This window comes from Budorcas taxicolor, chromosome 12, assembly GCF_023091745.1.
Source record: "Budorcas taxicolor isolate Tak-1 chromosome 12, Takin1.1, whole genome shotgun sequence".
NCBI lineage: Eukaryota > Metazoa > Chordata > Mammalia > Artiodactyla > Bovidae > Budorcas > Budorcas taxicolor.
Window position 1 is genome coordinate 20,834,860 of NC_068921.1, and position 14,461 is coordinate 20,849,320.

General features: G+C 48.4%; 1 protein-coding gene across 1 annotated transcript in view; it reads left to right on the plus strand.

Moving 5' to 3' along the window:
- Positions 1-9,209, plus strand: part of FAM124A (family with sequence similarity 124 member A) — a 119,628-nt gene extending 110,419 nt beyond the window's left edge. Inside the window, exon 4 of the mRNA XM_052650140.1 lies at positions 8,155-9,209. Coding sequence (XP_052506100.1) covers positions 8,155-8,958 — 804 coding nt within the window. The 3' untranslated portion in view covers positions 8,959-9,209. The remainder of the gene's footprint in view (positions 1-8,154) is intronic.
- The last annotated feature ends 5,252 nt before the right edge of the window (positions 9,210-14,461 follow it).

Here is a 14,461-nt window from a genome sequence, read left to right on the forward strand (position 1 = left end):
GTCAATGTTATCAGTTGTATTATGGTGTTCAGGGCTTGCCTTGGATGCAATATTTCTTTTGAAAATGAATTTTCTTTTTATTTTGTGATCTTTTAAATGTTGCACCAATTATGCTTCATGCATTGTTACATCTTCATTTGGTTAATGTAATGTCTAGTTCATTTCCAATAAATACATTGCTGCCTGTTAAAAAAAAAATAAAAATAAAAAATAAAAAAATAAAAAGAAAGAAAAGTCCACTGGGGAAGAGCTTCGTGAAGCATCTGTGATGCTTCATTCTCAGCTTCTAGTGCTTCTGGTCAAGTCAGACCGGCAGACAAGAGTGACCGGAAAGAGAGTCCTCACTGGGGGAAGGACACAGAATGAAGGGCATCCTTTGGACAAGTGAGTTGTCATTAGACAGACAAGACCCTGCTTTTAGAAGCTGCCTTCTCTGCCCCCAGGTGGAGCTGGAGGAAACCACCATATCTCCTGGACCCACCCAGGGGGAGGGAAGCCCCGCAGCTCCCCACCCCAGGGTCCTGCAGCCCACCAGCCAGCGCTGTGCCACCTGGAATCCCACCCACCCAGCAGGCACCCCTCCAGTGGAAAATACTGGATGCCACCTCTCCTTAAAGCAGAAATCAGGGTTGATCTGGACTCCAGCCTTCATGATACAGGGGAAATAAGAGCACAGACAGGTTTCCGTTAAATAAGCACAGTGACGACAACCTCTGCAAAACCCACCAAGCTTTCAGCCTCTGCCAGCTGTTCCTGATTTAAAGTCAAACTTAATCCCACTCTGTCTGTAATAGTGGAAAGTTCAGATGTCCCCAGGCAGTTCCCCACACAGGAATCTTGGCCTTTTGCTTCTCATGGAGCAATATTCGCAGAGGCTTCCTTTTTCAGGCAAATTTAGATTGCAGACAGCCTCACCCAGAGCATGCCCCTTGAATAAGACCCTGAAGATGCAAGTTACTGGGTAGTACATACTTATTAGAGGAATCAGCCCTTGGGGAAAATAAGATAGATGTCTTTTTTTTTTTTTAATAAATAAAAAAACTTACTTTTACTTTCATTTTTTAAAAAAAATTTTGGCCTCACCATGCAGCATGTGGGAACCTTAGTTCTCCAACCAGGGATCGAACCCATTGTCTCCTGCATTGGAAACATGGAGTTTTAACCACTGGACAGCCAGGAAAACCCCTCAGCATCTTAATTAATAAACACTGCCTCTCCATTGAAAGCAGCCTCCATTATTTGAGGACTTTCTTGTCTAAAGAATCTCACAACTTACTTTCACTCTGATTTAGCCAAACTCAAATGATTGAGAAAATCAGTTTCTCTTTTCAACAGCTACCCAGCTGTGACACCTCTCAGGCACACGTGGGCCTTCTGGGGCCATTCCTTACCCGCTCCCCAAGCTGCAACTCTTCACTCACGCTTAAGCTCCTGTTACGTACTTCAGCTCCTGTTACCTCACTCATGCTTAAGCTCCTGTCGGATACTTGGGTAGGGCGTGTGCTGAGCAAGCTCTCCCACGTGAGGCATAGAGCTTTGCAGAGAAGATGATCACTAACCAGAGCAGCACAGCAAGTCAGATTGGCTGAGTTAGGGGTCCCAGGGATGCTGAGCACAGAGCAACCAGCCCTGGAGAGTGGATCACATCCCCAGGAGGAACCAGCTCGGCTCAGCACCTTCCTCACCAAATTCAGCAAGGTCCCCATGCACATAAAATGCTCATAGAGGGTGTCCCCAGTGGCTCAGTGATAAAGAATCCACCTGCCAGTGCAGGGGCCATGGGTTTGATCCCTGATCTGGAAAGACCCCACATGCCGTGGAGCAGCTAAGCCCACGTGCCACAACTACTGCGCCTGTGCTCTAGAGCTATGGGCCACGCTGCTGAGCCCCTGTGCGCCCTACAGACCATGCTCCGCGAGAGAAGCCACCACCATGAGAAGCCTGCTCACCCCAACTAGACGCACAGCCCCCCGCTCACCACAACTAGAGAAAAGCCCACGCAGCAATGAAGACCCACCACGCCCCCCCAAAAAACAACGCACATAGAATGGTCTAGGGGAGTGTGATCTTTAGGAGTACCATACCTTACAACCTGGACTAAAAGCTTTTTGCATTGTATCCTTTAAAAATCTGTAATTTAGACCATCAGAAATCTCTACAACTGCTGCACTTGACTTTCAGCTCCCTAGGCCACCCTCAGCAGAACAGCTTGAGAATTTCAATATGCTGTACAGAGCCTGATCGGCGGGAAGAGAACCAGCAGGTCATGGGTTTAAACACACACATACACCCCAACACACGCACAGAATTAGAGACTGAGGATGAAAAGGATCAGTAATCCTCCCAGATTTCAGACAATACTACAAAGCTACAATAATCAAAACACCGCAGGACTGGCACAAAAACAGACGTATAGATCAATGGAATAGAATAGAGAGCCCAGATTAAACCCACACACCTACAGTCAATTAATCTTCGACACAGGAGGCAAGAATATACAATGGAGGAAAGTGGTACTGGGAAAGCTAGACAGGCGCTTGTAAACCAGTGAAGTTTGGACACTCAGTCACACCATACCAAAAAAAAACTCAAAATGGCTTAAAGTGAAAGTCACTCAGTCGTGTCCGACTCTTTGTGACCCCATGGACTCTACAGTCCATGGAATTCTCCAGGCCAGAATACTGGAGTGGGTAGCCTTTCCTTTCTCCAGGGGATCTTCCCTGGATTGAACCCAGGTCTCCTGCATTGCAGGCCGATTCTTTACCAGCTGAACCATGAGGGAAGCCCAAGAATACTGAAGTGGGTGGCCTACCCCTTCTCCAGTGGATCTTCGCGACCCAGGAATTAAACTGGGGTCTCCTGCATTGCAGGCGGATTCTTTACCAACTGAGCTATCAGGGAAACCCTAAAATGGCTTAAAGACTTATTAATAAATATAAGACATGACACCATAAAACTCCTAGAAGAGAACATAGGCAAAACATTCTCTGACATAAATCAAAGTAGTATTTTCTTAGGTCAGTCTCCCAAGGCAGAAGAAATAAAAATAAACAGGACCTAATCAAACTTACAAGTTTTTGCACAGCAAAGGAAAACTGTAAACAAAACGAAAACACAGCCTATAGAGTGGGAGAAAATATTTGCTAACAATGTGACCGACAAGTGCTTAATTTCCAGAATATACAGACAGCTCATACAGTTCAATATAGAAAAATAAAAAACAATCAAAGCCTTCCCTGGTGGCTCCGTGGTAAAGAATCTGCCTGCCAATGCAGGAGACACGAGTTCAGTCTCTGATCCGGGAAGATCCCACATGCCACGGCGCAACTAAACCCATGTGCCACAATTACTGAGCCTGTGTCCTAGAGCCCAGGAGCCCCAACTACAGAAGCCCATGTGCCCAAGAGCCCGTGATCCACAGGAGAAGCCACCCCAGTGAAAAAACCTGGGCCCTGCAATTAGAGAGTAGCACCCAGTCTCCGCAACTAAAGAAAAAAAGCCCACGCAGCAAGACCCAGCACAGCCAAAAATAAATAAGTACAGTTATTTACAAAACCAATCAGAAATGGGCAAAAGATGTACATAGACATTTCTCCAAAGACAACGTACCGATGGCCAAAAAGCTCATGAAAAGATGCTCAGCGTTGCTAGTTATTAGAGAAATGCAAGTCAAAACGACAATGAGGTATCACCTCACACCGGTCAGAACAGCCGTCATCAAATAATAAATGCTCAAGAGGGCATGGAGGAAAAGGAATTCTCCTACAATGTTGGTGGGAGTGTACGTTGGTACAGCCACTATGGAAAACATTATGGAGGTTCCTAAAAAAAAAAAAAAAAAAAAATCACCTTACCTATGACCCCTCGATCTTACTCCTGGGCAATCTTATATCAGGAAAAGATGAAGACTCTAATTCAAAAAGATACATTCATTCCAGTGTGCACTCTGCACTGTTTACAATAGCCAAGTCATGGAAGCAGTGTAAATGTCCATCAGCAGATGAATGGATAAAGAAGATTTGGTACATGGAGTATCACTCAGTCACAAGAATGAAATAACGCCATTTGCAGAAACACGTATCGACCTAGAGATTATTATACTACATGAAGTCAGTCTGTTGTATGGTATCACTTGTATGTGGAATCTACAATATGATACAAATGAACTTATTCATAAAACGGAAACAGACCCCTTGACATAGAAAACAAATTTACCGTTATCAAAGGGGAAGGCACGAGGGAGGGATAAATTAGGAGTCTGGGATTAGCAGATGCACCCTCCCATCTATAAAATAACAAAAAAGTGTCAGTCACTCAGTCGTGTCTGACTCTTTGTGACCCATGGACTGTAGCCCACCAGATCCTCTGTCCACGGAATTCTCCAGGCAAGAATACTGGAGTGGGTTGCCATTTCCTTCTCCAGGGGATCCTCCCGATCCAGGGATCAAACGTGGGTCTCCTGCATTGCAGGCAGATTCTTTGCCATCTGAGCCATCAGGGAAGCCCCATAAAATAACAAAGGTTTATTGTATGGCATGGTGAATTATATTCAATTGTCTTACAATAACAAAAATGGAAAAGAACCTGAAAAAGGATATATATATATATATATATATATATATATATGCATCCCCTGGCGAGGCTCCTCTAAGTTCTCAGGGCTCACCTCTGCTTCAATGAGCCAGCCTCCATGCAGGCTGCTTCTGTGCCTATGTGCTCTTCCATGCCTTGCCCGCTGCCTTCCAGTTGGCAGATCCCTCCTCCACTTTCCAAGGTTTTGTCCAAACGTGACTTCTTAAGGCAAGCTTTTCCTACCCTCTCCCCATGCTGCCTCACCCCTCTATAAAATCAACCCCCCTCCTCCTTTTCATTCCAATAGAGCTCACATATTGCCACTCTATCATCATGAGAAACGCTGGGCTGGATGAAGCACAGTCTAGAATCAAGATTGCTGGGAGAAATAACCTCAGATATGCAGATGACACCACCCTTATGGCTAAAAGCAAAGAAGAACTAAAGAGCCTCTTGATGAAAGCGAAAGAGGAGAGTGAAAATGTTGGCTTAAAACTCTATGTTCAGAAAACTAATCATGGCATCCAGTCCCATCACTTCATGGCAAATAGATGGGGAAACAATGGAAACAGTGAAAGACTTTATTTTCTTGGGCTCCACAATCACTGCAGATGGTGACTGCAGCCATGAAATTAAAAGACACTTGCTCCCTGGAAGAAAAGCTATGACCAACCTAGACAGCATATTAAAAAGCAGAGCCATCACTTTACCAACAAAGGTCCATCTAGTCAAAGCTATGGTTTTTCCAGTAGTCATGTATGGATGTGAGATTTGGACTGTAAAGAAAGCTGAGTGCCAAAGAATTGATGCTTTTGAACTGTGGTGTTAGAGAAGACTCTTGAGAGTCTCTTGGACTGCAAGGAGATCCAACCAGTCCATCCTAAAGGAAATCAGTCCTGAATTTTCACTGGAAGGACTGATGCTGAAGCTGAAACTCCAATATGTTGGCCACCTGATGTGAAGAACTGACTCATTTGAAAAGACCCTGATGCTGGGAAAGATTGAAGGCAGGAGGAGAAGGGGACAATAGAGGATGAGATGGTTGGATGGCATCACCGACTCAAAGGACATAAGTCTGAGTAAACTCCAGGAGTTGGTGATGGACAGGGAGGCCTGGCATGCTGCAGTCCATGGTGTCGCAGAGTCGGACACAACTGAGCGACTGAACTGAACTTATCATCGTGGCTTACTTCAATACATTTGAATGTTGTGTTGTTACTTGTGGGCATTCAATATCTTGTCTTATTCAAAATTATCTCTGCCTAGTCCTCCAGACCTTTTCCACATCATAGAAAATGATAATATTTACATGGCAAGAGGCTGCCGCTCAAAGAGACCCATATGTCAGCACACTTTTAATAACCCAGTCAAAGCTTAAGCAGTCCAGATGAAAAGCTCTGCAGGAAAGACCCTCATTTAATATTGACTGAAAACAAAAATGAGTCAATAGGTCTGTTTATAGGATTAAGAAATACCTGAAGTTAAGCGAAGATCTTAGGAATGAAAGGAATGACCCTCTGGTGGGGCGGTGGACATAATCAAGACTGAATATGACCCCAGCAAAAGGATAAGATTGTGGCTTTCTTACCCAGGTGGTCAGGGCCTCCTTGGCCACTACTAGACTCCAGCTCCAAGCTGACCCACAGCACTGCCTTCCTCGCGCCTAGTCTCTAATCATTCAAACTGCTGGCTTCCGGCCCCTCACACTCCCTCGCTTACCTGCCAAGCGTCAGCCTCTGTCTTGGCCTCCCTCTCCCACCCAGCCTCCTCTCTACCTGTGCCTCCCGCTAGCAGCACAGCTGCCCATCTCCACGCCCGCCCCCACGGACACTCCTCTGTTCCACGGACAGGCATGGCCTCTCCCCTCTCCACCCCGGCACTGTGCCTGTCATCACAGGCTCCTGTCTGAGTTCTTTTTGTCTCCTGTCCTTTCAATGAAATGTACTTCTTGCGGTTGAAAACAGTCCTTCACATTGTAGTTTCCCCTCCTTTACCTGTAACAGGCACAAGTAAGTGTACAGGACGTTGAACTAAACTTCCCAAGTAGTTGTGGGAAGACCAGGTTCCTGTGTAACAGGGAGATGGGGATGTGTGCTGTCCAAGGTAGGGCCAGGGTCTCGTAGTCTTGCAGAGAGCCGGGAAATATCCCTTAGAGTAAACTGCACTCGGGTGTTTAAAAAAAAAAAAAAAAATTCTTTCCTTATTTGGAAATTCATAAATGAAAGTTATTGAGGGCAGAAGGAGGGGGGTGACAGAGGATGAGATGGTTGGATGGCATCACTGACTCAACGGACATGAGTTTGAGCAAGCTCCGGGAGATGGTGAAGGACAGGGGAGCCTGACGTGCTGCAGTCCATGGGGTCCCAAAGTCAGACACGGAAGAGCGACTGAACAATAAATGAAAAGATCCTGTACTAAACAGAACCAGAGTCACTGTCTCCACATCCATTATTTAACTGAAATTTTGCATAGGAAGTTTGGCTGGAAGCCTGGGGAGCAGACCAGGGGGAAAACCTGAGCGCAGCAGCCCCAGGTGGGAACATTCGTTGGAAGAAAGGTTCCCAATTAATTCTGTGCAACAGAAGCTCCCGCAGAGCTGCAGGGAAGGTGGGGGAGAGAACAGGAGGTCAGGGCTGAGCTGCTGAAGGAAGAAACTGTCTTGAGCCCTGGGGACTTGCCCTTGCCCCTGTGGGGCATCCATGGGACTGGTCAGTAGTTAGCTGCCCCCGTCCCCTTACAGTTTCTGAAAGGGGACACAGAGGAGTCAGTGGTTCCTAAAGCAAGTCAATACATGCTGATTTCCTGATAGCCCCTCACTCACCAAAGGTTTACCACCCTGAACCAAGGGCCGCCCCTGGGATGTGTCCCCATGGCCACACGCGCACTAGGCTCAAGCCCCATCCTGACATTTCCACCCTGTCGTCGGAGGGGAGCACGTCCAAATGCTGGGGCTTCGGCCAGAGGGAAGCAGACCCTTCGAGCATCCTTTGTACACTAAATGGTAATCCCTGTGTCCTCTGTCCCGCTCAGCCAGGCCTCAGGCCTGTGGCTAATCCACGGAGCATCCTTGTGTGTGCTCTGGAAGAGGTCCTATTTCTTGTCGTGACAAGGGCCTGCCTCTCCTCCTGGGTTCGGGGACGTCTGCTCAGACTGAGAAGTCCGATCTGCCTTCCCCCAAGCTCTGCAATCTCTGTCTTCACTTTAGAATTTGGAGAATGAAATTTATGTATGTGTGTGTGTGTGTCCGACTCTTTGTGACCCCACTGACTGGGTCCCCACCGGGCTCCTCTGTCCATGGGATTCTCCAGGCAAGAATACTAGAGTGGGTTGCCATTTCCTCCTCCAGGGGATCTTCCCCACGCAGGGATCAAACTCCTGTCTCTTGTCTCCTGCATTGGCAGACGTGTTCTTTACCACCAGGGCACCTGGGAAGCCCCAGTGACATTTCTGGTGGTGCTTTATTGCCAAGACAGTTCTGGAAGTTTCCAATCAACAGAAAGTGTGTTTCATGTTCTATTTAGCAATGAGACCCTGTTGCCCCCAGCTCGGCACTGATAACGATGTCCCCTCTTGCCCCTGCAGGCACAGAAGGGGCACAAGAAGCGCCCTAAACCCGGCAGGGCTCACCAGGCCTCAGAGCAGAAACCGGCCTCCACGTCTTCCCCGCGCGCCACCGCGCAGAGCCGGACCCCAGGCCGCCGCCCTCAGCCGCCACTGGACGCGTCACACCCGGGGCTCGGCCAGGCAGGTCCATCTACCAGGCACCCGCAGGAATTTGCCAGACGAGCCACCAGCCCTCCCAGCCTCCCGTGGTCTTTCCAGCGAAGCAAGTCCTTGTTTTGTCTGCCCACCGAAGACCCCTTCCCGGCCTCCGCGGCGGAAGCGCAGCCGTCTGCAAGCATAGGCGTCCGGAGGCAGAGGGCCCCGGAGCGGGGGCAGGGCCACCTCCTCTCCATCGACGACCTGGAGGGGGCCCAGGAGACGGACGTGGACACTGGGCTGCGGCTCTCCTCCTCCGACCTGTCTGTGGTCTCTGCCTACTCGGCACCCAGCAGGTTCTGCAGCCCCGAGGAAGCGCCGCGCCCCCCGGAACGAAGCAGCAGCCTCTGGTCAGAGCGCAGGGGCTTCAGAGAAGGACCCCTGCCCACTGGGGGCAGCGAGACCGCGGGGGCCTCCTGGGCCACCCTCCCTCTCTTCAAAGGGACTTCAGGCTCCTCGGCCACAGCCGTCACCATTCCCCCAGCTTCGGACACCTCCTCGCTCACAGAGTCACCCCCGGAACTCCCTTCCAATGCCCCCCAGGCCCGGCAGACTGGCAGAGATGTCCCGGCACCCTCAGTGCCGGCCGGATGCGGGGACAATGACACGGAGGAGTTCTACATCTGAGCACGCTCTACTCATGCCTTTCCGAGCCACAGGCTCAGCTCCCAGCTGGCCCTTCTGGGGTCTGCGTGCCATCCGTGTTCTCAGCCCGGCTTCCCAAGGTCCATTGGAAGTCTGATGATCTGTCTCATGGGTCATTTAACACCCTTGCCCGGCACCCTTTCTCACTTGTGAGGTGGTGTATTTCTAGGGGCTCAATGGCATTTTAAAAGTCGATAAAGATACTGGGATTTTTATGCAAATAAATTCTCAATGAGCTTTTAGGTCATAAAATATATTTTTTAAAAACTCAATTCCATTTGGGATACGGTTTAATGCACTTATATAATTTAAATGCTTCCTATAATTATTTGAAAAGAAAACCTAGTCAGCTGGAGCTGATTGCACAATTTTTCATGACGTGAAGGAAAAACAACCAAAGCCAAAATGCTGAGTGTGAGAAAGATAGCAAGCGGCTTGGAGGAGAGGTCAGTGCTCGTGATGTCCACCTCAGTGGATTCTCCGTTTCTGTTTACGCTACCAGGGAGCAGTGGCCCTGAGGATTTCCAGGAACTGTTACAGTGAAGAGAGTCACCTTAGTAAAACAGCAGATATATATCAGACTGCAGTAATGCCTCACTTCAGCACTCCTATCACTACAGTGATGCCACACACCATCCAAAAATCAGCATTTACGCAAAAGTGGCTAATAAGCTTTATACAGATTGAGCCCGAATAACAGACTCTTGGTGCATTTAAAATACGATTTGAGCTCCAAGAACTAGATTCGAATGCACTTTTCAAACACATTCACTATAACAAGTCGGAGTCTACAGAAGACCACTACCTGGATTTATTTGGACTACTGAGGAAAAATCATTCATTGGGGTTACAGGATAGTAGGATATTAGACTTAGTGGGAAGGTATTCGTAAGATGCTTCCATTTTTAAATCTACAATCTATCTAGACAGATATATGTAAATGGGCCACTTTTTATACTGCTTTCTCCAGTAAACATGCATTGTCATTTTTTCCTTTTGAAACAATTTGTAACTATTTTAACTGGCGTTTTCATTGCACTGAGTAATAAATGCCCTCCCCTGTTCTCCATGTGGGAAGCTTTACACAAGATGCTGTCCTGAACCAACACTGCCGCACGAGTGCAGAGGAGCCTTAGTTAAAGCTGGAGCTCTGACCTGACCTTGGTCTTGTCTGTGGTTGCCTGCTTCTGTCGCAGCGCGAATGGTATTCAAATCTCGCGTCTCTCCCACTCCAGCAAGGGAATGTTTACAGTCCCCACCTCGGCAGTGCCAAGTGCTGGCATCAGGAGCCACACCAAGCTGTCCCTGGTTGCCGTGCACCTTTGGAGAAGAAGAGTGTGGACCTGCCATGCTCCCATCCCTCCCTGGTGCTCCTCGCCTGGATGACTCATGGCCCAGGTTACACCTTCCTGGAAGTGCCCACACCAGCCCAGACGGGGCTTCAGAATCCTCCTTGACACAATCCGCCCAGCAGCCCTCACTAGTCATCACACTTGAGCCAAAATCTTTGCCGTCCCTGTAGTGAGAACCTTCTCTCCTACCCCGAACAGCCCGGATTCTCCAGCACTGTTGTTTAGTCACTAAGTTGTGTCTGACTCTTTGTGACCCTATGGACTATAGCCCGCCAGGTTCCTCTGTCCATGGGATTCTCCAGGCAAGAATACTGGAGCAGGTTGCCATGCCCCCCCCTCCAGGGGATCTTCCCAACCCAGGGATCGAACCTGTGTCTTCTCTGTCTCCTGCATTGGCAGGTAGATTCTTTACCACTGAGCCACCAGGGAAGCCCTTCCAGGACTACAGATTACAGTACTGTACTCTGATTTAAGTTCATAAAATTATGGTCTTTTATAATTCAACACCAGGAGTGGGCAAACTTTTTATAAAGGGCTAAATAATAAATATGTCAGGCTTTGCCAGTCATACGGTCTCGGTTGAAACTACTGAACTCTGTCATGATAGAGTGAAAGCAGCCAAGGATATGTAAATAAAGGGAAGTGGCTGAGTTCCAAGAAAATTTATTTTACAAGAACAGGTGGAGGGTCAGATTTGGCCCGAGAGTCATAGCTGGCCAGCCCTTGTGTTCGACTGAGGTTGACTTAAGACTTGAGATCTCGGCCACGGTCAGTGATGAAGAACAGAGGTCTGCATCCCTCTGCAGCTGTGATGCCCAAGACCAAGAAAACACGCTCCTGGGACCACGCTGATGACTACAGAACCACAGGGCTCAGAGCAGTGCGGGGCTTCTTTCTGCAGAGATGATGCCTAGAAAGTCACTGGCTGTCTACCTGCTGCTCAGAAACGGGACTCACAGCCTGTAGCTGAGGATGCAAAGCAACATGCTAACCATTCAGGTGTTGACGTAGCCTCCAAGGACCAGGAGGCAAGCTCAGGACAGCAAAGTCACCGGGGCATCCATGAGTGGACTGAGCCAGGCAACGGCTCCTCCAGTCTTCACCCTTCAGCAGCACCCTTAGCTCTGAGCACTCATATACGCCCGCTGCGGATGCTTCGGAGCCAACTCGGATGCGATCTGCCTTCACCCCTTTTCTCACTGACCCCCCCGACCCCAGCACGGTGCAGTCTACCAAACTGAGCGAAGGATGTCAGCAAACCTCTTCCGTAACAGGAAAGGCAAGATGCCCGCATAACATGAGAAGGGGAAAGAAGCCCAGCACAGACCACGCTCAGACACTCCCCTCCCTGCAGACAGCAGTCTCTCTGGGGAGGAGGAGCCCCGGAGGCACTGCTGGGGCTCAGTTCCCTTTGCTGACCTGCCTCTAGCGCTGTCCTCATCCGGGAGGGCTCCTGTTACTCCCTGGTGGATCCTGACCCTTTCAGATTATTATTGTGATAGATGCTGGCTGGCATACAGTAGGTGCTCAATAAATTTGTTCAATTTTTAAAAGCTGCAGTCATCTCATAAATTATTTTTCTCCTGGAAAAGAAAATTCTTGATGGAGGATCTGTATTTTAGCTGTTGTTTCTTGTTATTAAACGGTTAAAATGTGTCCTTGACCTTGCATTTCTCTCCCCAACATTGCCCCAGGGGTTGTGTTAATAAGTGCCCTGGTCTAGCTCACAGGCCATCCCTCACTTGCGCCTTTTCCAAATAAGACTCCCCAAATTACTGCTCACGGCCCCACCATGGTCTCTCACCTGTGGTGTAGTAGTGTTAGTCACTCAGTGCTGTCTGACTCTGCAACCCCATGGACCAGGCTCCTCTGTCCATGGAATTCTCCAGGTAAGAGTCTTCCTAACCCAGGGATTGAACCCAGGTCTCCTGCATTGCAGGCGGATTCTTTACCATCTGAGCCACCAGGAAGATCCACCTAGTATCACTACTTGGTATCTGCTTTAAAGAGCAAATGTTTCTCGGGGGTCCCTAATGGACCAAGCCCTACAGAAACCATCCTGGGTCACCCCGGTTGGGTCTCCCGTGCAGCAGGGTGGTGAGCCCCTGAAGAGACTTTTGTGATGATGGAGGGGTTGATGTGTGGTGAACACAGTGGTGGGAGCACTGGGGGCTGCTTGATCCCTGAGACCCAAGGACAGGGGGGCAGTCACGTGGAAGCCTGCTGAGCTGCACCGTCCAGCCCCTTCCAGGTGAGGCCAAGTGTTTACTTGTATCCGGAAGACCCTGGAGCCCATGGCTGGTCTCTTTAGCCCCTCGTCAAACAGGAGAAATCCAAGTACTTCCTGTTCCCCTACTGGGCCTTCTGTAGATGAATTCTCCAATCCACCAGGTAAGAGGCACCTGAGTAGACTCATAGAATTTCTAGAAGAGATTTTTTTTAAGAGCAAATAAAAACTGTTGAGAGCTTCTCCCTCGCAAGGCCTCAGAACACTAATCAGAGCCACTTCTGGCCAGTGATCCCAAGTCCAAATTTCAGAACAGTGGGAATGGCTGGATGGCTGCCTCCCCGCGCCCCCCACCCTCACGACGCCCACCCTGCCCAGGGTCACATTGCTCCACATTCCTGGTCTGGACATAAATACTCCCCTCAATGATCTGCAGTATTCCACTCCTCTCTAGTTCTCTGGAAACACAACAGATCAGATACTATTAGATGCTGGAAGAAACAAGAAATTGACATGAATAAAAATGGCTTCTCAAAGGAAACATCTTTTGTCACAGTTATAACACATGGATTCAAGAAGAGTCAAGAACCTGAATTTAAAGGTTTTTTTTTTTTTTTTTTTAATAGAATTACATTCTTCCAACTTCCACGGAAGGCTTTTTTACAAAATGGCTTTGAATAACTGCTCTGAGTGAATAATGGAAACAAACATTAATGGTAATTAATGTTGGCACCCTCGGGTCTTTTTAGAAGTCAGTTTCTATTTCACAGGTGTGATAACTATTGTCCAGTTATGTGCCCAACATTAGCAGTATGTTCATTTCAGACGGAAGTCACCAGGCACCGGGGAAGCTGAAAAGCCCCTTCCCCGTGCCCCCATAACACACCCCCTAAACTCTCCATTTGTGAGGAGGGTCCCACCTCCTGCTCTCCTAGATGGTCACTAATGGAGCTGCTCCATGGGGGACACACGGCCCCCAGTTGACCTGATCTGGTTCAGACTCACCTCCCCTTATTTAAAACACTGATTTTGTAAGTTGAACACCTGAAAGAAGCCAACCAGGCTCCCCTAGGTTAAATTTGTTTGCCCAGGCCCTCGAACCATACCCAGAGCATTGTGGAGAGGAGCAACTCGAAACGTGGTTAGCACTATCCAAGAAGTACCCCGTTATACAGAAACACTTGTAGGCCAGATCGCCTGGCTAAGGATGGCTGCAGGAAAGCTTTGGTGCCACCTAGTGGCCGCCATGCCCAGGAGGACCAGTGACTGCCCTTCCCTTTGCAGAAGACTCCGCCCCGATGAACACCGGAGGCGCTTCACTTCCATTTATTTTTCTGCATTTAATCATTTTATTTCCACAAGGTAGTGAAGTCACTGAAATTGCAGTGACATAAGACGATGGCAAAGAGAATTAGGAAATCGGGGCTAAGGGAAAGAAAGAGTAGAAATATGCCAACGGTAAAGAAAACTGCTGCAGATGAATTTCCTAGAAGCCAAAGCAAAAAGGGAAATGTGAGCAGCTTAGTGGTTCATGTTTATTAATATAATGAGAAACTCTGGTGACACTGCCTTATGTCATTGTAATTTAAGTTGCCTCAAGACTATGTCTCCACAGAAACCAAGTTTTTCTTAGCAAAGAGGTACACTATCACTTTCTCCTCACAGACTGAGAATGAACTTACGGTTACCAGGGCAGAAGGGATGGGGAGGAGGGATAGATTGGGATTTGGGGACTGACATGTACACACTGATGTATGTAAAATGAATAACCGGGCTTCCTGGTGGTCCAGTGGTTAAGAATCCACCTTGCAATGCAAGGGACACCGGTTTGATCTCTGGTCCCAGAAGATGCCTCAGAGCAGCTAAACCCGTGTGCCACAATTATGAAGCCTGTGCTCTAGAGCTT